General features: G+C 40.9%; 4 protein-coding genes and 1 pseudogene across 4 annotated transcripts; all 5 read right to left on the reverse strand.

The window, feature by feature from the left end:
- Positions 1 to 88: 88 nt before the first annotated feature.
- LOC133952049 (odorant receptor 131-2-like) lies at positions 89 to 961 on the reverse strand. Its single transcript, XM_062386322.1, has one exon. The coding sequence runs from the start codon at positions 959 to 961 to the stop codon at positions 89 to 91; it is 873 nt and encodes a 290-aa protein (XP_062242306.1).
- Positions 962 to 3813: 2852 nt separating this feature from the next.
- LOC133952050 (odorant receptor 131-2-like) lies at positions 3814 to 4686 on the reverse strand. The gene has a single exon (XM_062386323.1). The coding sequence runs from the start codon at positions 4684 to 4686 to the stop codon at positions 3814 to 3816; it is 873 nt and encodes a 290-aa protein (XP_062242307.1).
- A 7473-nt stretch (positions 4687 to 12159) lies between these two features.
- LOC133952051 (odorant receptor 131-2-like) lies at positions 12160 to 12733 on the reverse strand (annotated as a pseudogene).
- A 6605-nt stretch (positions 12734 to 19338) lies between these two features.
- LOC133952052 (odorant receptor 131-2-like) lies at positions 19339 to 20211 on the reverse strand. Its single transcript, XM_062386325.1, has one exon. The coding sequence runs from the start codon at positions 20209 to 20211 to the stop codon at positions 19339 to 19341; it is 873 nt and encodes a 290-aa protein (XP_062242309.1).
- A 1213-nt stretch (positions 20212 to 21424) lies between these two features.
- Positions 21425 to 22297, reverse strand: LOC133952053 (odorant receptor 131-2-like). The gene has a single exon (XM_062386326.1). It carries the CDS (start codon positions 22295 to 22297, stop codon positions 21425 to 21427), a length of 873 nt encoding a protein of 290 aa, XP_062242310.1.
- Between the last annotated feature and the right edge of the window lie 2857 nt (positions 22298 to 25154).

The following is a 25154-nucleotide window of genomic DNA, read 5'->3' on the forward strand; positions in this document are numbered from 1 at the left end:
AATATAAATCAAGCCAGAGGCTCAACTAAAAAACAAAAACATTTCACACTATAACATCATGGCAATTAGTTCATCGAAACAAATCTGATCAGTGTTTCTTACGCAAACCACAGAGAACAATTTTTTTCAGGGCATGAAAAAACATTTCATCCCTGAGGCCATAAATGAGAGGAGACAGACACCTTGGAGCAAGAATAAAAGTAATGTAATTAAAGAACCTGATCTTGACAGATAATATGGGATTGATTTTAAACACAGCAGCTTCTATGAAAGGACCCCAGAGCTGGAGGAGACACAGGAGCTGCTGGAAAGCGTGAAGCCCCACAGTTCTGAGTCCTCTCCATGTGGACTTTTTGTCCTCTCCTGATGCAGCTTTGGCCACTCTCATTATCTTCACATAGGAAAACACGACTGTGATGCCCATGATCAGGAAGTAAAACTGATAAATGGCAAACATGAGGTCACCCAGCCAGGTGTGGATGATGAAGGTTTCCCCAGCGCACGTTCCGCTCTGGGTGTAGGAGGCAGAGGAGGCTAATGCTAAGAAGACGGAGAAAAAAGCGATGCAGGGCAGAGAGCTGAGGCTGTGGATGATGAGGATGCCGTGCAGAGTGCTGCGTGGGGAGCACAGCTCTGCGTGACGCAGCGGCAGGCAAATGGCCACGTAGCGCTCCAGGGTCATCGCCGTCAGAGTGACCGGTGTCACAACCATGCACAGAGACGAAATGATATACAAAATAAGGCAGAACCACATTTGTATCGTATACCGAGAGTAATTTAAAATGAGTAAGATGTCAGTCACGACTAAAAACATACTGTCGGACATTAGTATGACAGCAAATAAGTCGTAGCGCATGGTGGTGTAGAAGACCTCCTTGGAGAAAAAGGTTGTAATTAGCAGAAAGTTAATGCAGAGAAAGAGGACGACGAAGACCTGAATCAACATTCTCTCATCATTCATCCTGTACTCTGTGGTGATGTTAGCAGCCATTTTTCTGTCTTTCACAACCAAATGTAAAAAGCCTTCAGACACTGCCACACTTCATTCAGCTCTAAAACCAGATGCACAACTCAACAAGGGATGATCTCACTTTGAATCAACAGGTATCACAAACAGTACACATTATTTTAGTACATTGTACATGGAGAAATAATTAGGAGACATAAGAGCATAAGACCCAGTTTACCAAACCATCCCTGAATTGAAGGTGTTAAGCTGGGCTCTGTGCAGCCTTCTGAGCAGGAATTGTGTGAGGGCTTTATATCAGCAACTATAACACAACGTCATATGAACAGTAACTAACCACAAAGTCACGAGCGATGACATTAACCAACAACACACCTGATAGGCAACAGTAGCTATAGTTACTCACTTTGTCCGTTGGAGGGATTCACACCCAAAACATAATTCAGTAATGGCGACTTCATGTGTTTCAACTATTTACATGTGTCTTTATTAACTAAGTTAAAGGTAAAGGTTCACATTTAAGATAATACTTGTTTGATTTTACACCAGGAGCGCTGCAACATGAGCATGTCTTCCACCACACATTGAATTGTTGTTGGTACTGGTCTTTGGTTGGAACCTGGGATTGAACCAGGAACCTTCAGTTCTTGAGTCGGCAACTATTTCAGGACAACTTTCATTAAAAGTTGAGGTGATTGATGTAATAATGCTTTTTAGCATCACAACAAACAACCCCTTTGTCACATTGTTACTTTTGTCATGTTCTCAGTTGATACATTATTATACATATTGGTTATATCCTGTAATATAGGGGTCTTCAAGGTTTTTCAGGCCAAGGACCCTCAAACTGGTGGAGAGATAGAGCAGGGAACCCATACTATATATATTCTATAAAATTGTGTTTTATATTAAACTGGGCCTAATGCCATGTATAAACATAGCTACCCTGTTATTGTGCATTCAATACTAAACTATTCAAATATTACACGGGTTCATATGTTCATGTTTTTAATTTAAACATGTGCAATGTACAGGATGACCATGCCACTGCCATTCATAAACATACATCTTACATGCAACACTGAGCTATTAAAATAATTCACAGATTCATGTTTTTTTATGAAACATACATGTAGAAGAGACAGTGAATCCTCAAGTCATCTGTGGATGTCACACATACTCCCACATTAGTGAGATGTCAAACCCGAATGGGTAGCACACAACTTATCTAACCTTGGACAGATGGAGGTTGTCAGGCAGATGGTCATATCAGCCTCACAATATGTTGGATGCCTGTTAATGTCTATTTAACAACATTTCAATTTGTGGGGAAAAATTGGTTGGAAAATAAAGAAAAAATTATAAAAAATATAAAAAATTGTCTCAACCAAAAATGTTGCGACCCCCCTGCAGTACTTCCACGGACCCCCTATTGAAGACCTCTGCATGTAATTTATAGCCACGCTGAGCGTTGGCAAATGCACAGATCTGATGTCCTCTTGCTTTCACAAATTTAACACTGCACGGACACTTTCATTATCTTAGCGTAGGAAAACACAATGGGGATTCTCATGATCAGGAAGTAACGCTGACCAATGGCAGACCTGAGGTGACCCTGCTGCATGTAGATGAACAGCCCCTCAGAAGAAACCCTGTGTTGTTTGTAGAAGCTCAGAGATACTGATGTTGACTGTGAGAGAATAAAGCAGAGCACATAGCAGAGGCCTTGAATGAGGAGGAGGAAGTGCATGGTGATGAAGAGTAATACGTGTGAACAGAGTGTACACAGATGACCACATGTAAGAAATTATACACAACCAGATTTGTTAATAGCAAAATGTTGATGGAAGAAAAGCGCGATGAAAACCTGAAATAAAATGAGTCTGTAATTAAACCAGACGAGCAGCATCTCTGGTTACAGACAGTTCAACCACTTTTCTTTCACAGGCCACCTCAGCTCTCATAGATGCCATCACTGAGTATTCAAAAGTAAGTCTTCATCCTATGCTCAACAGTTTTTTCCTTCTTGAAGTCCTATGTATGTTTACATGTTTTGTTTAATGTGTATATATAAACTAATATCTGTCAGTTTTTAAACTTAAAGTATTTCAGGGGTTGAAAGCAAAACAGGTTAGGGTCGAGTCTATACGTCACCCCAAAAACACCAATATTTATATTGGTATAATATAATTCCACACTTATTTAATTGATAGATAAGCAGTTTTGAGAGTTGTGGTTTGATTTCAGAATGAAGATTTCTGTGACTTTGGCTTTCACTTCCAATACATGACAGTGGAAATTCAAAGAAAAGTCTGAATTTATCAACTACAGTTAAAAAATAATTGGTGCATGATTTAAATGTAAACTGTGCACATTCTCTCTATTTGTCAACAGGCTATGCACAAACGCAATGCTCTGCAAAGAAAATACGTGACATCACTGGTAAACTGACTAAAGACGAGGAGGATTCAATCTGGCAGGTGGCCATTGGCCAGCGGGCAGAGTCTTGTTCATTTATGATGTTTATAGATAGTCACTCTGTAAATATCACACCAGGCCTGTTTGATGTTTTTATAATTCTCTCTATAATGTCAGGTTAATGACAGACAGGATTGATTGCAGTCTGAGTTTAATACAATGTTTGCAAATATTGTCTGCAAAAATACAAGTAGTGGGATTGGATGTTAATTAATCAACATTTTCATTGTCATATCCAACTGAATTTTTCATTTACCTTTTTTTTTTATTAAAAAATAACAATATAAATCAAGCCAGAGGCTCAACTAAAAAACAAAAACATTTCACACTATAACATCATGGCAATTTGTTCATCGATACAAATCTGATCAGTGTTTCTTACGCAAACCACAGAGAGCAATTTTTTTCATGGCATGAAAAAACATTTCATCCCTGAGGCCATAAATGAGAGGAGACAGACACCTTGGAGAAAGAATGAAAGTAATGTAATTAAAGAACCTGACCTTGATAGATAACAAGACATTGATTTTAAACACAGCAGCTTCTATGAAAGGACCCCACAGCTGGATGAGACACAGGAGCTGCTGGAAAGCGTGAAGCCCCACAGTTCTGAGTCCTCTCCATGTGGACTTTTTGTCCTCTCCTGATGCAGCTTTGGCCACTCTCATTATCTTCACATAGGAAAACACGACTGTGATGCCCATGATCAGGAAGTAAAACTGATTAATGGCTGACATGAGGTCACCCAGCCACGTGTAGATGAAGAAGGTTTCCCCAGCGCACGTTCCGCTCTGGGTGTAGGAGGCAGAGGAGGATGATGCTAAGATGATGGAGAGAAAAGAGATGCAGGGCAGAGAGCTGAGGCTGTAGATGATGAGAATGCCGTGCAGAGTGCTGCGTGGGGAGCACAGCTCTGCATGACGCAGCGGCAGGCAAATGGCCACGTAGCGCTCCAGGGTCATTGCCGTCAGAGTGACTGGTGTCACAACCATGCACAGAGACGAAATGATATACAAAATAAGGCAGAACCACATTTGTATCGTATACCGAGAGTAATTTAAAATGAGTAAGATGTCAGTCACGACTAAAAACATACTGTCGGACATTAGTGTGACAGCAAATAACATGTAGCGCATGGTGGTGTAGAAGACCTCCTTGGAGAAAAAGGTTGTAATTAGCAGAAGGTTAATGCAGAGAAAGAGGACGACGATTACCTGAATCAACATTCTCTCATCATTCATCCTGTACTCTGTGGTGATGTTAGCAGCCATTTTTCTGTCTTTCACAACCAAATGTAAAAAGCCTTCAGACACTGCCACACTTCATTCAGCTCTAAAACCAGATGCACAACTCAACAAGGGATGATCTCACTTTGAATAAACAGGTATCAAACACAGTACACATTATTTTAGTACATTGTACATGGAGAAATAATTAGGAGACATAAAAGCATAAGACCCAGTTTACCAAACCATCCCTGAATTGAAGGTGTTAAGCTGGGCTCTGTGCAGCCTTCTGAGCAGGAAATGTGTGAGGGCTTTATATCAGCAACTATAACACAACGTCATATGAACGGTAACTAACCACAGAGTCACGAGCGATGACATTAACCAACAACACACCTGATAGGCAACAGTAGCTATAGTTACTCACTTTGTCCGTTGGAGGGATTCACACTCAAAACATGATTCAGTAATGGCGACTTCATGTGTTTCAACTATTTACATGTGTCTTTATTAACTAAGTTAAAGGTAAAGGTTCACATTTAAGATAATACTTGTTTGATTTTACACCAGGAGCGCTGCAACATGAGCATGTCTTCCACCACACATTGAATTGTTGTTGGTACTGGTCTTTGGTTGGAACCTGGGATTGAACCAGGAACCTTCAGTTCTTCAGTCGGCAACTATTTCGGGCAACTTTCATTAAAAGTTGAGGTGATTGATGTAATAATGCTTTTTAGCATCACAACAAACAACCCCTTTGTCACATTGTTACTTTTGTCATGTTCTCATTTGATACATTATTATACATATTGGTTATATCCTGTAATATAGGGGTCTTCAAGGTTTTTCAGGCCAAGGACCCTCAAACTGGTGGAGAGATGGAGCAGGGACCCCATACTATATATATTCTATAAAGTTGTGTTTTATATTAAACTGGGCCTAATGCCATGTATAAACATAGCTACCCTGTTATTGTGCATTCAATACTAAACTATTCAAATATTACACAGGTTCATATATTCATGTTTTTAATTTAAACATTTGCAATGTACAGGATGACCATGCGACTGCCATTCATAAACATACATCTTGCATACAACACTGAACTATTAAAATAATTCACAGATTCATGTTTTTATTTTAAACATACATGTAGAAGAGACAGTAAATCCTCAAGCCACATGTGGATGGCACACATACTCCCACATTAGTGAGATGTCAAACCCGAATGGGTAGCACACAACTTATCTAACCTTGGACGGATGGAGGTTGTCAGGCAGATGGTCATATCAGCCTCACAATATGTTGGATGCATGTTAATTTCTATTTAAAGGCTTTTCAATTCGTGGGGAAAAAATTGGTTGGAAAATAAAGAAAAAAATATAAAAAAAAAAAAATTGTCTCAACCAAAAATGTTGCGACCCCCCTGCAGTACTTCCATGGACCCCCAGGGGTCCAGACCCCCTGTTGAAGACCTCTGCTGTAATTTATAGCCACGCTGAGCATTGGCAAATGCACAGATCTGATGTCCTCTTGTTTTCACAGATTTAACACTGCACGGACACTTTCATTATCTTAGTGTAGGACAACACAATGGTGATGCTCATGATCAGGAAGTAAAGCTGACCGATGGCAGACCTGAGGTGACCCTGCCGCATGTGATGAACAGCTCCTCAGAGGAAACCCTGTGTTGTTTGTAGAAGCTCAGAGATGCTGATGTTGAAATTGAGAGAATAAAGCATTGCACAGAGTTGAGGCCTTGAATGAGGAGGAGGATGTGATGGTGATGAAGAGTAACAAGTTTGACCAGAGTGTACACAGATGAGAACATGTAGAAAATTATACACAACCAGTTTTGTGAATAGCAAAATGTTGATGGAGGAAAAGTGCGATGAAAACCTGAACTGAAATGAATCTGTAATTAATGCCTCCTTTTTAGGCATAAATGTCTTATTTGTAACCACATGAAAAAAAGGTTTTGGGACACCTGCCTTATAAATTCAATAAAAAGGATCCCAAAGCTGCTTGTAGAACTTACAAGGATCAAAACAAAAAAGTATATACACATCAGAAGTGTATGACAAATAATGTAAGTTAAACAAATGTGACAAAAATGTATCGATATAAGAGGTTTCATTTTACCAAACCATCCCTGGAGTAACAGTAGCATTCAAAGTTGCCATGACCACAAGGGGAAGATAAAATACAAGTTTAACCACCAAAGAGTTGTCATCACCAGTTACTGCCAACATTGATTTTCCATAGTTACAATGTGATGTGCTTGAAAGACATTTTTGTCCAAAGTAGTTGGGCTTTAATATTACAAAGCTCTTGGAAGATTAGAAGCCTTATTGATAATATATTCTTTGTATCTTGAGTCGTCTCTGCTTTGCATTTAAAATAGATTTTTACATTTGGACAATGCTCATTGGACATACATTTGTATGTGTCATGTACAATAAAAAGTTAAATTCCATATACTTTCTATCCAAATTTCCCACTAGCAGTCCAGAGAATATACTTTAAAGTGGCTCTCATCTGTTCACCCAGAAGACACAGATGTTTCAAGAGGGAATATTGTTTTGATGGTGAAACTCTGAAGTCATTTTTTTTTCCATGTGGATTTAGACTCTAAACACAACAGTGATGCTAATGAGCTGATCCTTGTTATTCTCTTATGAGCCACCAACCCCTGTGAAACTCATCAACTTAATTGGTTCATTAATTATTTAAGGTGTTGGTGTTGATTTGGGCTCTGGGCGAGGATGAAGGACACAAGTTTGAGATAAGTTTATTTTTTTAATTGCAAAACTACAAATTTGTCTCATTGTCTGTGAGAACATGGTGAAATTATTGGATGCAGATAAATGGCCTTGGTGGATGGATCCATACTTGTGCTATATATATATATATATATAAATGATATCATATTTTTATTTGGAATGTCTAAAAGTTATTTTTAATCCCACAAACCACAAATGAGAGCATATAATCCTCTTTGACATATTATATAAAGAATTTATTATATACAGTGTACATCATCTTTATGTCATCATCATGAATGTATGAGCAGCATTTTAAAAGTAAAACAGTTGGTTAATGTGCAACAAATCAATCCTAGCTTTTCAGTTGCAGCTCAGTGCTTATTTTCTTGCTTGATCAATTGATTGTTTGTCTGGTAGGAAATAAAGATAAATGTAATCAGTATTAACAAGATAACACGTCCTCATTGCTTATTTTATATACTATACGGTGCAAACCTTAAAACTATTTAAAATTAATGAGACTTACTGTAATGATCGCGGGTGAAAAGGAGCAAATTTTCGTATTAAGAAGATGGAGCTTTTTAATTTTTCCACAAAAATGAACTAAGCGTTTATCAATACATGTGCAGCTAAAAATTGTATTTCTACTTGCTGGAAGTTTAAACTTTAATAAAGCATCAAAATCCATTGACCCTTCATGGGTTTTTGTATACAAATATATTATAATGTATTGTATTGTATCAAAATATATTGTGTTGTGGTATATTATGTTATATATCATTATATTATATTATAACACATATTACACACGCGGAAACATTTTTTGGTTCCCTTCCATTAAAGAAAGAGAAACCCACAATGGTCACTGAGATAACTTGAAACTGACAATGGAATAATAAATAAGAATTTACTTGAAATTACCTAATGAAAATCAGAAATTGCTTTTGAATTGTGGTTCAACAGAATCAAAATTATTGTACCCTTAACTTAATATTTTGTTGCACAACCTCTTGAGGCAATCACTGCAATCAAGCAACTTGTGCAACTCATAATGAGACTTCTCCACCTGTCAACAGGTATTTTCGCCAACACCTCATGAGCAAACTGTTCCAGCTGTCTCAGGTTGGAAGGTTGTCTACTCCAGACTGCATGTTTCAGCTCCTTCCACAGATGTTCAATCAGATTTAGATCAGGGCTCATAGAAGGCCACTTCAGAACAGTCCAATGATTTGCTCCTAATCATTCTTGGGTGTATTTAGCTGTGTGTTTGGGTCATTATCCTGTTGGAGGACCCATGTCCTGCGACTGAGACCAAGCTTTCTGACACTGGGCAGCACATTTAGCTCCAGAATGCCTTGATAGTCTTGTGATTTCATTGTACCCTGCACAGATTCAAGACACCCGGTACCAGATGCAGCAAAGCAACCCCAGAACATGACCGAGCCTCCTCCATGTATTACAGTAGGTACAGTGTTCTTTTCTTTGTATGCTTCATTTTTGCGTCTGTGAACATAGAGCTGATGTGAATTGCCAGAAAGCTCCAGTTTTGTCTCATCTGTCCAAAGGACATTCTCCCAGAAGCTTTGTGGCTTGTCAATATGCATTTTGGCAAATTCCAGTCTTGTTTTTTATAATTTGCTTTCAAAAGCGGTGTCCTCCTCGGTCGTCTTCCATGAAGTCCACTTTGGCTCAAACAGCGACGGATGTTGCGATCTGACAATGATGGACCTTGACCTTGGAGTTCACCTCTAATCTCTTTGGAAGTTGTTCTGGGCTCTTTGGTTACCATTCGTATTATCCGTCTCTTCATTTTGTCATCAATTTTCCTCAGGCGGCCGAGTCCAGGGAGGTTGGCTACAATCCCGTGGACCTTAAACTTTTGAATAATATGTGCCACTGTAGTCAGATGAACATCACGCTCCTTGGAGATGGTCTTATTGCATTAACCTTTAACATGCTGGTCGAAAATTTCCTTTCTAATCTCCTGACACAACTCTGCCCTTAGCTTTCTGTGGTCCATGTTCCTTGTGGTACATGCCATGATACCAAACAGCACAGTGACTACTTTTCACCCTTTAAATAGGCAGACAGACTGATAACAAGTTTGAAGAGACCTGCGATGCTAATTCGAGGACACACTTTAGTTTAGCATGTCCCTACTGTCAAAGTATTTTCAATCTTTTCTAGGGGTACCATCATTTTTGTCCAGGCTATTTTCATTAATTTGTTTTTTTAAATGATTCTATTGAGCCAAAATTCAAAAGAAATGTCTGATTTTGAGTTAATTATCAGGAAATTTTTATTTATTATTAATTTTGTCAGTTTCAAGTTATTTCAGTGACCATTTTGGGTTTGTCTTTCTTTAACGGAAGGGTACCAACAATTTTGTCCACGTGTATATTATATTATAATATATTTGACCAGGAGGGGGCACCAGTTTTCAATGTTCACCATCAGGCGGAACCTTTGCTCACTCAGCGAGGACTTTATTGTGACGGACCAACATGGCCGCGGTCAGGAGGGGAGCCGCCTACTTCCTCAGGTGAGATGTTTATGTCAGACAGATCCAGTTAAACAAACTGAATCAACAATGAACTGTTAATATCACAGTGAAATATCTGCATCTCAAATGTCACAAGCTGTTGTTGACTCTAATGCGGGAGAACGAGAAGGTTTAGTTTGATAACAGCGCGCGGACGACGGAGCTGAATCCTCACATCTGTCTTCATTCGCTTTACATCGTCATTACTGTGTTTATTGTTGTTAGAGAATCGTACACAAGAGGATCAATAATAAATATAATACACGTCTTTGTCCCTATATGACGATTTGTGTTATATTCTAACTCACTCCGAGTCACAGGGCAACTTCCTGATTGAAGTCAGACACAAATACAATCCTGTAAATGAAGAAGCAGCTGATGTAAACAAACACAAATAGGGAAGTGAGTCACCACTGGATATTCTTTGAGGGAAGGAGGAATTATTTTACCATTTTTGTAAATACTGGGTATGTAGAGGGAACAGAACTGGAATGTTTGGGGGAGATACATAGAAGTCCGTTAAATTCACCATTTTTTAGACACTATAGCAGGCATCTTTCAATATTTTCTGACAGGTTACAGACTAATTCATGAATTGATCTATAGCAAATATTATTCAGCAGATAAATTCAAATGGATGTAACAGCTTTATAACTTGTTTAACCATCAACAAATGGAAATCAGCCACAAATTACATTACAGCCCTAATACCATTTCTTACTGTATAATTAAAATGATGACTGTGTTCCTCATTAAACATTTAAGATAAGCTGTGTTTGATGCGTCTAAATGTTTATATTATATCAATAATTTGTTTGGTCATAGTTCATTCTCCTTTGATGACAAATGGAAACCTTTCAATTTCTCTCATCATACAATGAAATATGATGATGAATCCCTAATCCAATAAAATGTCTCTTCAGGAGTTCTGCTCGGGTCCTGTTCAACTATAAAAATACCACAGTGCATAAACCGAGGAAATAGATAAATGTTCTTTACACAAGTTTGGCGTCTTTGGCCGTGGGCGGTGGGCTGTGTGCTGTACCTTTCAAACAGGTGAGTCTGTCACCGGCCAGAAACAGATGCATGTAAGAAAGACTACAGTCATATACAGAATTCAACTGACAGGACACATTTATCTTCTGTATTTTTTGCAGTGGTAGAGGTAAGTACAAGCAAAACTTTAGTACATTTTGAGGTATCATAGCCTATATTTTAGACTTCATTTATTTGACGGTTACTTGTTACTTTGCCGTGTAATATTTTCACATGAATGCGTCAGCAATAAAAATCCCTTAATGTAATATACATATACATATAATACATAAAATACAACACTGACAAATGTGCACTTTTTAAAATGTTAAGTACATTTTCCTAAAAGTGTCTTTGTAATTTTACCTAAATTAGGTGAAAGTGTATCTATTTTCCTCTGTATTGAACTGATACTTTAAGGACCAGAGTGATTCTTAAACCACTAGTTTGTCCTGACTTTTTTTGTGTTTCCCTCCGTGTCTGTGCTGCAGGTTGAACAGCTCTCTCATGACTCTCTGATCAGACGTGCAGCGACAGTTCAACCACTTTTCCCTCACAGGCCACCTTAGCTCTCATAGACGCCATCGATGAGTATTCAAAAGTAAGTCTTTTGGTCAACAGTTTTTTCCTTATTAAATTCCTATGTATGTTAACATCTTTTGTTATATGTATATATAAACCAATATCTGTCAGTTTCTAAACTTAAAATAGTTCAGGGGTTGAAAGCAGAGCAGGTGAGGGTCGAGTCTATACGTCACCCCAAAAAAACAATATTTATAACTATATATATAATAACACTTATTTAATTGATAGATAAGCAGTTTTGAGAGTTGTGTTTTTATTTCAGAAAGAAGATCTGTGTGACTTTGGCTTTCACTCCTAATACATGACAGGGGAAATTAAAAGTCAAATCGGAATTTATCAACTACAGTTAAAGAAGTGTCCATTTTCCTGAAAACTTTTGATGTGCTCTTCTGTCACAATAGTTGGTGTTTGATTAACATGTAAACTGTGCAAGTTCTCTCTATGTTTGTGAACAGGCTGTGCACAAACTCAATGCTCTGCAAAGAAAATACCTGACATCACTGGGAAAACATTTCTTTATTTTAAAATAATAATAATCAAGCCACAGACGCAATAAAAAAACTAAAAAAATTCACAATGTAACATCATGACAATTTTTTTCATGGCATGAAAAAACATTTCATCCCTGAGGCCATAAATGAGAGGAGACAGACACCTTGGAGCAAGAATGAAAGTAATGTAATTAAAGAACCTGACCTTGAAGATAACAAGACATTGATTTTAAACACAGCAGCTTCTATGAAAGGACCCCACAGCTGGATGAGACACAGGAGCTGCTGGAAAGCGTGAAGCCCCACAGTTCTGAGTCCTCTCCATGTGGACTTTTTGTCCTCTCCTGATGCAGCTTTGGCCACTCTCATTATCTTCACATAGGAAAACACGATTGTGATGCACATGATCAGGAACTAAAACTGATTAATGGCTGACGTGAGGTGACCCTGCCACGTGTGGATGATGAAGATTTCCGAAGTGCATATTCTGACCTGGGTGTAGGAGGCAGAGGAGGCTAATGCACCGAAGGTGGAGAGAAAAACTATGCAGGGCAGAGAGCTGAGGCTGTGGATGATGAGGATGCCTGCAGAGTGCTGTGTGGGGAGCACAGCTCTGCGTGACGCAACAGCAGGCAAATGGCCATGAGCGCTCCAGGGTCATCGCCGTCAGAGTGACCGGTGTCACAAACATATACAGCGACGAAATTATATTTATAATAAGGCACAACCACATTTGTATCGTATACCGAGAGTAATTTAAAATGAGTAGGACGTCAGCCAGGAATAAAGACAGACAGTCAGACATTAGTGTGACAGCAAATAAGACGTAACGCATGGTGGAGTAGAAGACCTCCTTGGTGAAAAAGGTTGTAATTAGCAGAAGGTTAATGCAGAGAAAGAGGACGACGAAGACCTGAATCAACATTCTCTCATCATTCATCCTGTACTCTGTGGTGATGTTAGCAGCCATTTTTCTGTCACAACCTAATGTAAAAGCTTTCAGACACTGCCACACTTCATTCAGCTCTAAAACCTGATGCAGAACTCAACAAGGGATGATCTCTATTTGAATCAACAGGTATCAAAAACAATACACATTATTTTAGTACATTGTACATGGACAAATAATTAGAAGGAGAAATAAGAGAACAAGACCCAGTTTACCAAACCATCCCTGGAGTGAAATGGTTAAGCTGAGCTCTGTGCAGCCTTCTGAGCAGGAGTTGTGTGTGAGGGCTTTATATCGGCAACTATAACACAACGTCATATGAACGTTAACTCACCACAGAGTCACGAGCGATGACATTAACCAACAACACACCTGATAGGCGACAGTAGCTATAGTTACTCACTTTGTCCGTTGGAGGGTCAATATATGGTATGATATATAAACAAATATATGATATATTGTAGTCTATATTACCTATATCACAATAAACCCTAACACGATTCTACGATTAATGTGACAAGTGTGTTAAGCCAGTGGAGTTGTCCGGCTTACGGTGGCTGGTTAGAGCACTAACGGCACGTGTGTACGGTCACATACGGTTATAATGCCCAGTCATAATGGCGCTTGCGTGCTAGCCACCATGCTAACTGTGGTAGTAACAGCGCAAAAACCCGCTGTCATGTCTTTAATTCCACGGCTATCATGACACTGTTTCTCAAATACCGTCAGGTAAGAAGCAAACACTTGGTAGTAATGAATATCAAGAGTCCCTGCTGACTGTGTGTGGAAGCTGGAGAGGAAGCTATCTGCCTCCGTGTAGCTTCAATCCACACATAAGCATTTTGAGCCGCTGGGTGTCACTTTATTTCAGCTAAAACTGTCCTTTCTACGCATGTTCAGAGTCAACTACGATTCTCTAAGCTTGTGTCAAGCAAGTCCTCTTCCTTGTCAAGCAGCTCCATCTCCATCAACAGCCTTTTCTGATAGTTGCCATCGTTCACTGTGTGTGAGGAAAGCCGGGAGAAGGTAAATAAACAATCGTGGACTTCTTCTACATACAAAGACGTCACTAGGTAGGCTTCTCTAAGCTTGTCTCTGACTCCCAAAGAAACGTTGTGCCACCTACTGTTCTGGCAGTGAATTATTTCAGCACCCACAGCCTTCGGAGAACCATGAATGAAAAAGGGTCCATCTGATCCATCCGTCCCCCCGCGCCTAACGGAGTCGGGGTAGCATATTTCAGCCTTTAGGTTAAATAGATTGATAGATTGTACTGTTTGGTCTTACCGTGAATTGTATGAGCTAGGATTTTGTTTATTGTTTATAGTTTCACTATTGAGAGTTGAAAGGGAACCAGCTAAGGTTAAAGTGCTTCATTTTTATTCCAATTCTGTAAGGGAATAAGTTGTATTAACTTTCTACCTTTTGTGGTCAATAGACTTTGTCCATAATCAGCTGTTGGCAAATTAGGAGATTTTGTGACACTCACCTGATCACTGATTAAAGTGACAAGTTTCTCTTGTGTTGAACTCTGCTGAGTTTCTATTGCTGGGCCATCACCACTTGGTGCCTGATTGACTCATGAGCAGGGGTGTGGTCAGCACAGCGTCTGTGAAGACCCGGAGGATAAAGACAAAGGGGTCTTTCGTTGGAGTCTTCGGGGAGTATTAAGCCAATATTTCATTTTATTTTAATATGTTTATACTTTCCATGCACATTTCTACTCGTAGATACTATAGGCCTTGCACTCGTTCACACCAATACTGTAACCTTCCTCTACGATCTTTCCCACCCAATCCACACATACACAACATCTTGCCACAGGGGACCTATGGAAATGACTGTCAGCTACCCGCAAGACAGACCTCATCTCTGGATTGAAATGGCCAAATGTTCTGTACACAAGTTTGGTGTCTTTAGTTGTCGGCTGTGGGCTTTGTGCTGTGCCTTTCAAACAGGTGAGTCTGTTACTGGCAAGAAACAGAAGCATGTACTGTCAGATTCTGTCATTTTACTTTGTTGAGTTCAGTCTTTGTGTTTTCTGTTTCCTGTTTTATTTTGTAGTCTCTGTTCCTTGTGGGTTGGTTCTGTCTTCACTTCCTGTCTTGGTGATTGTCTTTCTAACTCCTCATGTGTTGCACCTGTGGCCAATTACCCCTGCCTTACCTGTGTATTTAAGCCTCTGTCCTTCCCCTTGTCCTCTGTCGGATTGTCTGTTTTGCTACCTGGTTTTTGTGGTTCTTGTTCTTGTTCCTCGTGCCGTCTGGATAAGGATATCACATGATGCTCTCCTTATCTGAGTTCCTGCCCTGTCCTGATATCCTGTGGTGTAAGCTTCCTTGCGTTTTGTTAAGTTAAACTCTCTTTTTGTTTTAAATACACTTTTTGTTATATATCTCTGCTTCTGGGGCCATCTCCTTTCCCTCAAACCGTGAAAGTACAATCCGACCAAACTATGGACCCAGCAGAGGTTAGTTTATTTTTTGAAAGACCTTATTTTGATTTGATGTCGGAGCTGGAGTGGGGACGCTCAAACCCTTTTGAGGGAACCCGCCTGGCTCTGGGAGGACCCCGCAGCCTCCAGAAAGGTTCTGGTGTGGAGGGGGGGCCTCCACAGCACGAGCCTCCCCCTTCAGCAGTCTAATCAGAGGCCCAAGCCACCTCCAGCCCTGACTGGGCCCAAGCCACCTCCAGCCCTGACTGGGCCCAAGCCACCTCCAGCCCTGACTGGGCCCAAGCCACCTCAAGCCCAGACTGGGTCACAGTCAGCTCCTGTCTCACACCGGAGGGCCCCGGAAGACGCCACTCTGGTTCCGGCATTTGAGGTCCTCGCTGTGCCAGCTCCAGTCCCTGCTTCAGTGCCCGCTCCAGTGCCTGCTCCGAGCCGGAGGCTCTTGTCTGACGTCCCCTGTGTTCCGGCGTCGGAGGTCCTTGCTGTGCCAGCTCCAGTTCATGCTCCAGTCCCTGTCCAATGCCAGAGGGTCCCGGCAGACGACATTCCTGTTGGGGTGTCAGGCACTGGAGCAAACTCCTCTGTCCCGTGTCGGAGGGTCCTGGCTGGCGTCGCTCAGGTTCCAGCGTTGGCAGTCCTCACAGCGCCTATTCTGGTCCCCGTTCCGGCTGCGACTCCGGTTCCTGCCCCACGTGCAGGGCTGAGGCCAGAGCCCTTGTCCTCTGTCCCTGATCGGTCTCTGGGCCGCCCGTCTAAGGAGCTCCCGGGCTTCGCCCCTGACCGGCCTCCGGGCCGCCCCCCCGAGCCTCTGAACTCTGCCCTTGAGCGGCCACGGTGCCGCCCCCCGAGCTTCAGAACTCTGCCATTTAGCGGCCACGGAGCAGTCCGCCCGAGCCCCTGGGCATGTCCCCAAGTCCCGCCTCCGGTTCCCCCCTCCTCCCCCCCGTCGCAGTTCATGTTTTGGGCCGTCTGGCATCCGGCCCTTGAAGGGGGGGTACTGTCAGGTTCTGTCTTTAGTTTGTCGAGTTCAGTCTGTTTTCTGTTTCCTGTTTTATTTTGTAGTCTCTGTTCCTTGTGGGTTGTTTCTGTTTTCACTTCCTGTCTTGGTGATTGTCTTTCTAACTCATGTGTTGCACCTGTGGCCAATTACCCCTGCCTTCCCTGTGTATTCAAGCCTTTGTCCTTGTCCTCTCTCGGATTGTCTGTTTTGCTTCCTGATTTTTGTGGTTCTTGTCCCTCGTGCCGTCTGGATAAGGATATTACATGATGCTCTCCTTATCTGCGTTCCTGCCCTGTCCTGATATCCTGTGGTGTAAGCTTCCTTGCGTTTTGTTAAGTTAAACTCTCTTTGTATAAAATACACTTTTTGTTATATACCTCTGCTCCTGGGTCCATCTCCTTTCCCTCAAACCGTGACATGTACAAATTACTACAGTCATAGAAGTCAATTGACAGGACACATTTATCTTGTGTATTTTTTGCAGTGGTGAAAAGTAAGTTCATGCTAAACTTTAGTTCTACATTTTAAAAATGAATATTGCTTTTACTTATCAAGTTAGGTATTCAATAAAATGTTCATATAACTGAAAATATTTCCTTTCTCATAAATCAGATCCATAACTTGGAGCTTTTTTATATCATTTGTTGAGAAGACAACTTTGGATTTTAAACTTCATCTATTTAACTATTTATTTTCCTTTTGTATTGAACTGATACTTGTATTGACGTTAAGGACCGGAGGGAACCACTAGTTTGTTCAGTTTTTCCCTCCGTGTCTGTGCTGCAGGTTGAACAGCTCTGTCATGACGCTCTGATCAGACGAGCAACGACAGTTTAACCACTTTTTTCTCACAGGCCACCTTAGTGCTCAGACGCCATCACTGAGTATTCAAAAGAAAGTCTTCATCTATTGGTAAACAGTTTTTTTCCTTATTGAATTCCCATGTATGTTCACATGTTTTGTTATGTGTATATATAAACTAATATCTGTCAGTTTCTAACCTTAAAATAGTTCAGGGTTTGAAAGCAGAGCAGTTGAGGGTTGAGTCTATACGTCACCCCCAAAACACCAATATTTATAACTATATGTTGTGCAATAGTGCTTAAAAAGTGTTACCATAGAATGGTGTGCCTTTAAGCAATCAATAAATTTGGTTATCAAAAAAAAAAACATTAATATTTAAAATATTAATATAAAATCATAACTTTAATTGGTTAAAGTTCTCGCGGGGCACCACCCTTCATAGAAGGGAAAAGAGAGCCAATTTAATGATTAGGATCAGTCTCATTTAGATCTAGTTCAATTAGAAATCTCAATATTTTACCATTAAAGATTATATAATGAACAATGAAGGTTATGGAGTGTAACAGTTGGCAAAATTCACTTATGCAATATTAATGACAGCATTTGTGAAAGAAGAACATTTATCATGAACATAATAAAGTATAAAAACACATTACTAAACAATCAAACTAACTAAAAAGGAGGTTTGTGAGTTTGTGTGTGAATGTAAATTAGCATGCTTTAAAAAATGGTCCCTAAGAACCCCCCCCCCCCCCCCCCCCCCCCCCCCCCTGCTTGTGAGGTTGCTTTACGGCTGAGGGAAGGATGTTAATTAGATAATGATAGAGTCAGGGACAAAGCCTGTGGCGATCCTAACTAGCATTAACCTTCATTTAACTTATACCTACAACGTCACAGTATATATCAAACTTGTAAACACACAGAATTGAGTAAACAGTCTTGCTTAGCATGTATAATTATTAAGCCCAGATTATGTGACCAGTCCGAGGGAAAGAGGAAAAGAAAGTTGCTGTTCAGTTTGCAGTTCTGTGACGTCTCCTGGCTTTGTGGTCGTAGAGTTTTGCATTTGCATTTCTGTCGAGCCGTGTGCTCAGATGCTGGTTGAAGTTCTCCTGCAGGACATCGTGTCGCTACGAGGAGTTTTGTAGAGCTTGAAGGGCAAGGAGATTTCCTTGAGAGGGGTGAGCTGGGAGCTGCACCTCTGACCTCCGGTTGTGGGTTGGATAGAGAAGGAAGCTGGATAGAGAGTTTGAGCAGCCTTCCGCCCTCGGAGGGATAGAAGAAGAGAGCTGTAGCAGCCTTCCGCCCTCGGGAGGATTGGAGAAAGAGAGAGATTCTGGGGAGACCTCTCCTTATATTGGCCCCGGTGACCTCACAGGTCTTGGACCAGAATGACCAATAGGAGTTGACCCTGGTGGTTCTTGACACCTTTGTGTGACATTGTCCAGACCCCAGGACATGCAGCATCCTGTTACATCCTCTGGGAGACTGAGTTCCTTGACTTTCTAAGATCAATGGAACCTGTGGCATCTTGGGGGATTGAGTCCACTCCAGCACATGCAGCATGTTTGTTTCAAGTTTGACTGAAAGCAGGCCTGTGGTTTGCACAAAAACCATGTCCCAACATATATATAATTCCACACTTATTTAATTGATAGATACGCAGTTTGGAGAGTTGTGGTTTGATTTCAGAATGAAGATCTGTGTGACTTTGGCTTTCACTCCTAATACATGACAGGGGAAATAAAGTAAAATATGAATTCATCAACTACAGTTAAACAAATGTCCATATTCCTGAAACGTTTGATGTGCTCCTCTGTCACAATAGTTTGTGTTTGATTTAAATGTAAACTGTGCAAGTTCTCTTTATGTTTGTGAACAGGCTGTGCACATACTCAATGCTCTGCAAAGAAAGTACTTGACATCACTGGGAATACATTGCTTTATTTTAATATAGCAATATAAATCAAGCCAGAGACTCACCTATAAAACAAAAACATTTCACACTAACATCATGGCAATTTGTTCATCGATACAAATCTGATCAGTGTTTCTTACGCAAACCACAGAGAGCTAATCTTTTCAGGGCATGAAAAAACATTTCATCCCTGAGGCCATAAATGAGAGGAGACAGACATCTTGGAGCAAGAATAAAAGTAATGTAATTAAAGTACCTGACATTGATAAATAACATGAGATTGATTTGAAGCACAGCAGCTTCTATGAAAGGACAACACAGCTGGATGAGACACAGGAGCAGCTGCAAAGCGTGAAGCCCCACAGTTCTGAGTCCTCTCCATGTGGACTTTTTGTCCTCTCCCGATGCAGCTTTTGCCACTCTCATTATCTTCACATAGGAAAACACGATTGTGATGCACATGATCAGGAAGTAAAACTGACTTATCGCTGATCTGAGGTGACCCTGCCACGTGTGGATGATGAAGATTTCCACAGTGCATGTTCTGCCCTGTGTGTCGGAGCCATAGGAGGCCGATGCAAAGAAGATGGAGAGAAAAACGATGGAGGGCAGAGAGCTGAGGCTGTGGATGATGAGGATGCCGTGCAGAGTGCTGCGTTGAGAGCACAGCTCTGCGTGACGCAGCGGCAGGCAAATTGCCACGTAGCGCTCCAGGGTCATTGCCGTCAGAGTGACCGGTGTTACAAAAAGGTACAGAGATGAAATGATATAAATAGTAAGGCACAACCACATTTGTATCGTATAGCGATAGAAATTCATAATGAACAGGATGTCAGACAGGAATAAAAACAGACAGTCAGACATTAGTGTGACAGCAAATAAGACGTAGCGCATGGTGGTATAGAAGACCTCCTTGGTGAAAAAGGTCGTAATTAGCAGAAGGTTAATGCAGAGAAAGAGGACGACGAAGACCTGAATCAACATGATCTCATCATTCATCTTGAACTCCGTGGTGATGTTAGCAGCCATTTTTCTGTCTGTCACAACCAAATGTAAAAAGCCTTCCGACACGGCCACACTTCATTCAGCTCTAAAACCAGATGCACAACTCAACAAGGGATGATCTCTCTTTGAATCAACAGGTATCAAACACAATTTACATTATTTTAGTACAGCGTGAATGGACAAATAATGAGAAGGAGACATAAGAGCACAAGACCCAGTTTACCACACCATCCCTGGAGTGAAGGTGTTCAGCGGAGCTTTGTGCAGCCCTCTGAATAGGAGCTGTGTGTGAGGGCTTTATATTGGCAACTTTAACGCAATGTCATATGAACGTTAAATCACCACAGAGTCACGAGCGATGACATTAACCAACAACACACCTCATCGGCGACAGTAGCTATAGTTACTCACTTTGTCCGTTGGAGGGACGCACTCAAAAATAAGTATGCCTAAAATGGCGACTTCATAGATTTCAACTATTTCCATCTAACTTTATTACATGAGTTGAATATAAAGGTTCAAATTAAAGATACAAATTTATTGATCCCACACCAAAAGGACAAATTTACAAAAAATAAGGTGATTGAGCATTCAAAATTAAGTCTTCATCTATTGGTCAACAGTTTTTTCCTTATTGAATTCCTATGTATGTTAACATGTTTTGTTATATTTGTATATTTAAAATAATATCTGTCAGTTTCTAAACTTAAAAGAGATCAGGGGTTGAAAGCAGAGCAGGTGAGGGTCGAGTCTATATGTCACCCCAAAAACACCAATATTTATAACTATATATAATTCCAAACTTATTTAATTGATAGATAAGAAGTTTTGAGAGTTGTGGTTTGATATCAGAATGAAGTTATCTCTGACTGTGGCTTTCACTCCCAATACATGACAGGGGAAATTAAAGGTCAAATCTGAATTCATCAACTAAAATTTAAGAAATGTCAATTTTCCTGAAAACTTTTGATGTGCTCCTCTGTCACCATAGTTGGTGTTTGATTTACATGTTAACTGTGCACGTTTTCTCTATGTTTCTGAACAGGCTGTGCACAAACTAAATGCTCTGCAAAGTAAATACCTAACATCACCGGAAAACATTCCTTTATTTTAACATAGCAATATAAATCAAGCCAGAGACACAATTGAAAACATGAACATGTCATAATATAAGATCATGACAATTTATTAATCCATACAAATCTGATCAGTGTTTCTTACGCAAACCACAGAGAGCTAACCTTTTCAGGGCATGAAAAAACATTTCATCCCTGAGGCCATAAATGAGAGGAGACAGACATCTTGGAGCAAGAATAAAAGTTATGTAATTAAAGTACCTGACATTGATAAATAACATGAGATTAATTTTAAGCAATGCAGCTTCTATGAAAGGACACCACAGCTGGATGAGACACAGGAGCAGCTGCAAAGCGTGAAGACCCACAGTTCTGAGTCCTCTCCATGTGGACTTTTTGTCCTCTCCTGATGCAGCTTTGGCCGCTCTCGTTATCTTCACATAGGAAAACACGATTGTGATGCACATGATCAGGAAGTAAAACTGATTAATGGCTGATGTGAGGTGACCCTGCCACGTGTGGATGATGAAGATTTCCACAGAGCACGTTCTGCCCTGTGTGTCGGAGCCATTGGAGGCCGATGCAAAGAAGATTGAGAGAAAAACTATGCAGGGCAGAGAGCTTAGGCTGTGGATGATGAGAATGCCGTGCAGAGTGCTGCGTGGAGAGCACAGCTCTGCATGACGCAGCGGCAAGCAAATGGCCACGTAGCGCTCCAGGGTCATCGCCGTCAGAGTGACCGGTGTCACTAAAAGGTATAGAGACGTAATGATATAAATAATCAGACACAACCACATTTGTATTGTATAGCGATAGTAAGTCAAAAGGAGCAGGATGTTAGTCAGGAATAAAAACAAACAGTCGGACATTAGTGTGAGAGCAAATAAGACGTAGCGCATGGTGGTGTAGAAGACCTCCTTGGAGAAAAAGGTTGTAATTAGCAGAAGGTTAATGCAGAGAAAAAGAACGACAAAGACCTGAATCAACATGAACTTATCATTCATCTTGTACTCTGTGGTGAGGTTAGCAGCCATCTTTCTGTCTGTCACAACCAAATGTAAAAAGCTTTCGGACACTGCCAAACTTCATTCAGCTCTAAAACCTGATGCAGAACTCAACAAGGGATGATCTCTCTATGAATCAACAGGTATCAAACACAATACACATTATTTTAGTACATCATGCATGGACAAATAATTAGAAGGAGACATAAGAGCACAAGACCCAGTTTACCAAACCATTCCTGGAGTGAAGGTGTTCAGCTGAGCTCTGTTCAGCCTTCTGAGCAGGAGCTGTGTGTGAGGGCTTTATATCGGCAACTACAACACAACGTCATGTGAACGTTAAATCACAACAGAGTCACAAGCGACAACATTCGCCAACAACGCACCTCATAGGCGACAGTAGCTATAGTTACTCGCGTTGTCCGGTGGAGGGATTCACCCTCAAAACATAATTCAGTAATGGCGACTTTATTTGCTTCAACTATTTACATGTAACTTTATTTACTAAGTTGAATGCAAAGGTTCACATTTAATATAATACTTATTTGATCCTACAACAGGAGTGCTGCAACATGAGCATCTCTTCCATCAAACATTGAATTCTTTTTGGTGCTGGTCTTTGGTTGGAACCCGGTTACATCATCATAGATTTGTATTTCTTCAACCAGAAAAACCGAAAAAATATTAGACTTCCAAAAAGATCAAAGATTACCATGTCCTGAAACTTGAACTTCTAAGACTAGCAAATCCTCGCTACAATATAAATGTTCAAAGTTAAACACTGTTAACAACATCAAAATATCCACAAAGATCAAAGATTGCTACAAGATTCCAGATTTTTATTGTCAAATGCACAACAATAACATTAAGCAGTTGCTGGCAGTGAAATGCTTCAGTCTCAGGCTCTCTTCTAACAATGCTCAAGTAATTACAACCTATAAAATAAGATAGAAATAGTAAAAAATAGAATAAAGTAGAATATCAAAATAGGAAATAATGTATATATATCTAAATATATATAAACAGCTGAGGAGAAAATAAAACAACAAAAGTGCAAATATGCAGATATGTCACGGAGAGGAGTTTAAAAGTCTTATGGCCTGGGGGATGAAACTGTCTCTGAGCCTGGTGGTGCGGGCCCGGATGCTGCGGTACCGTCGGCCAGATGGCAGCAGGCAATAATAATCCGGCTGCTCTTCTTCCTGCACCGCTGGGTGTAGAGGTCCTCTATGGATGGTAGCGCCATCCTGGTGATGTGCTGGGCAGACTTCACCACCCTCTGCCGGGTCCTGCTTAGTTGCATCTGCTCCGTGGGGGCGTGTCGAATGCTCGGGATCGATGTAGAGGAGATGTCAGGAGATGGTGAGCGCGGACGGCTACATTGACTACATGTTCCCACCCCCTCTCGTGTCTCCGTTCCTTGAGGTGTCCGTCGATGCGGATGGCCGTAGCGATGAGCGTGTCCAAATCCGCCGGAGGATCGCCAGTTCATCTTTGATGACGTCAGAGAGACCGTTGTGGAAAGCGTCTTTCAATTTGTTGTTTGTAAAGTGCACCAACCACACCAAGGCAATTTCCTGTATGTGCAAATATACATGGCAATAAAAATAATTCTGATTCCGATTCTGATTCTCAGCGCAGAGGGATTCTAATAGCTCTCCGCGGCGATAGTCCGGAAGTCAATGGAATAATCCACCACTTGCCGACTTCCCTGGGTCAGGTTGAGAAGCCCCCAAGCAGCCTCTCGGCCGGGGGTAGCATGGTCAAATACCTTCCGGAGGCCATTGGAGAAGGCTGCGACGGAAAAGCAGATCGCCGACTGTTTCCCCACTCCCGTGCTCGTCCCGAAAGCTGGGTGATCATCCAAGCCACTCTCAAGCTTTTCCAAACTCCTAGCAGCGACTCGATGTCCTGCAGGTAAGATTCAATGAGCAACCGAGCCCCACAGTTCGACAGAAGGCGAATGCAGAACCTTAAGACCAACCAGAACGATTCACAGAATTGCGAATGGAAATGCAACTCCCTTTTGTTAAGATCACGGTGATCTAAGACATTTTTCCTTGTGCCTACTGCCATGTGTTTCCCCCTGATTATGTATGTTGTCATGTGCTTGTTTTGTTTATGTTGTCATGCCATGTGTGTTCTGTTATTGTCTGGAGACTCCGCCCTCTGCTGCTTCCCGTTCTTTTTCTCCCTCACCTGTTCCCTATCGTCAGTGTTTGCCTGATTTGTTCACCTGTGTCTTGTCTTTGTTATCCCTTCTATATAAGCCCAGTCTTTCTGTTGTCCCCTGTCGGATTTTTATCGTTTGTATGTGAGAAGCTACGCTAGGATTCTAATTTTTTAGCTCTGTTTACCTGGTATGGTATTTGACTTTCAGATTTTTGATCCTCTGTGTTATTGAAGAGGATTTTTTCAGCTTTTGCGCTTGTGTTTTTTGCCGTTTGGGATCCTTGGTTTTTCCTTTTCTTAAATAAATAAGTGTTTTTTGCAACTTGGTCTGCGATTGGGTCCTTAATCTGAGAAAACCTAATAGAAAGCCTAACACCTTTTCCCTTTCCTTCGGATCGGTAACATAATCTGGGCTTAATGATTATACTAAGCTAAGCAAGACTTTATGATTCTGTGTGGTGTTTATAAGTTTGATATGTGTGATATGTGTTGGGATAGTGTTGGGAGAGTGTGTTTATAAGTTATTTGAAAGTTACATGTTAGTTACGTTCATCACAGGATCTCTCTGACCCTTTCAGTCTCTGATTAACATTTACACAGAAACACGCATGTCTCTACACCTTGTTGGGCCAGAGCCCAGAGGCTGACCACCAGACACTGGAGCCGAGGTTAAGACAAAGGGTTG

Source organism: Platichthys flesus, chromosome 4 (assembly GCF_949316205.1).
Source record: "Platichthys flesus chromosome 4, fPlaFle2.1, whole genome shotgun sequence".
Taxonomy (NCBI): Eukaryota; Metazoa; Chordata; class Actinopteri; order Pleuronectiformes; family Pleuronectidae; genus Platichthys; species Platichthys flesus.

Bases quoted from the DNA above. Each gene is read 5' to 3' on its own strand.
- LOC133952053 (XM_062386326.1), bottom strand. From the start codon at position 22,297: ATGAATGATAAGTTCATGTTGATTCAGGTCTTTGTCGTTCTTTTTCTC.
- LOC133952050 (XM_062386323.1), bottom strand. From the start codon at position 4,686: ATGAATGATGAGAGAATGTTGATTCAGGTAATCGTCGTCCTCTTTCTC.
- LOC133952049 (XM_062386322.1), bottom strand. From the start codon at position 961: ATGAATGATGAGAGAATGTTGATTCAGGTCTTCGTCGTCCTCTTTCTC.
- LOC133952052 (XM_062386325.1), bottom strand. From the start codon at position 20,211: ATGAATGATGAGATCATGTTGATTCAGGTCTTCGTCGTCCTCTTTCTC.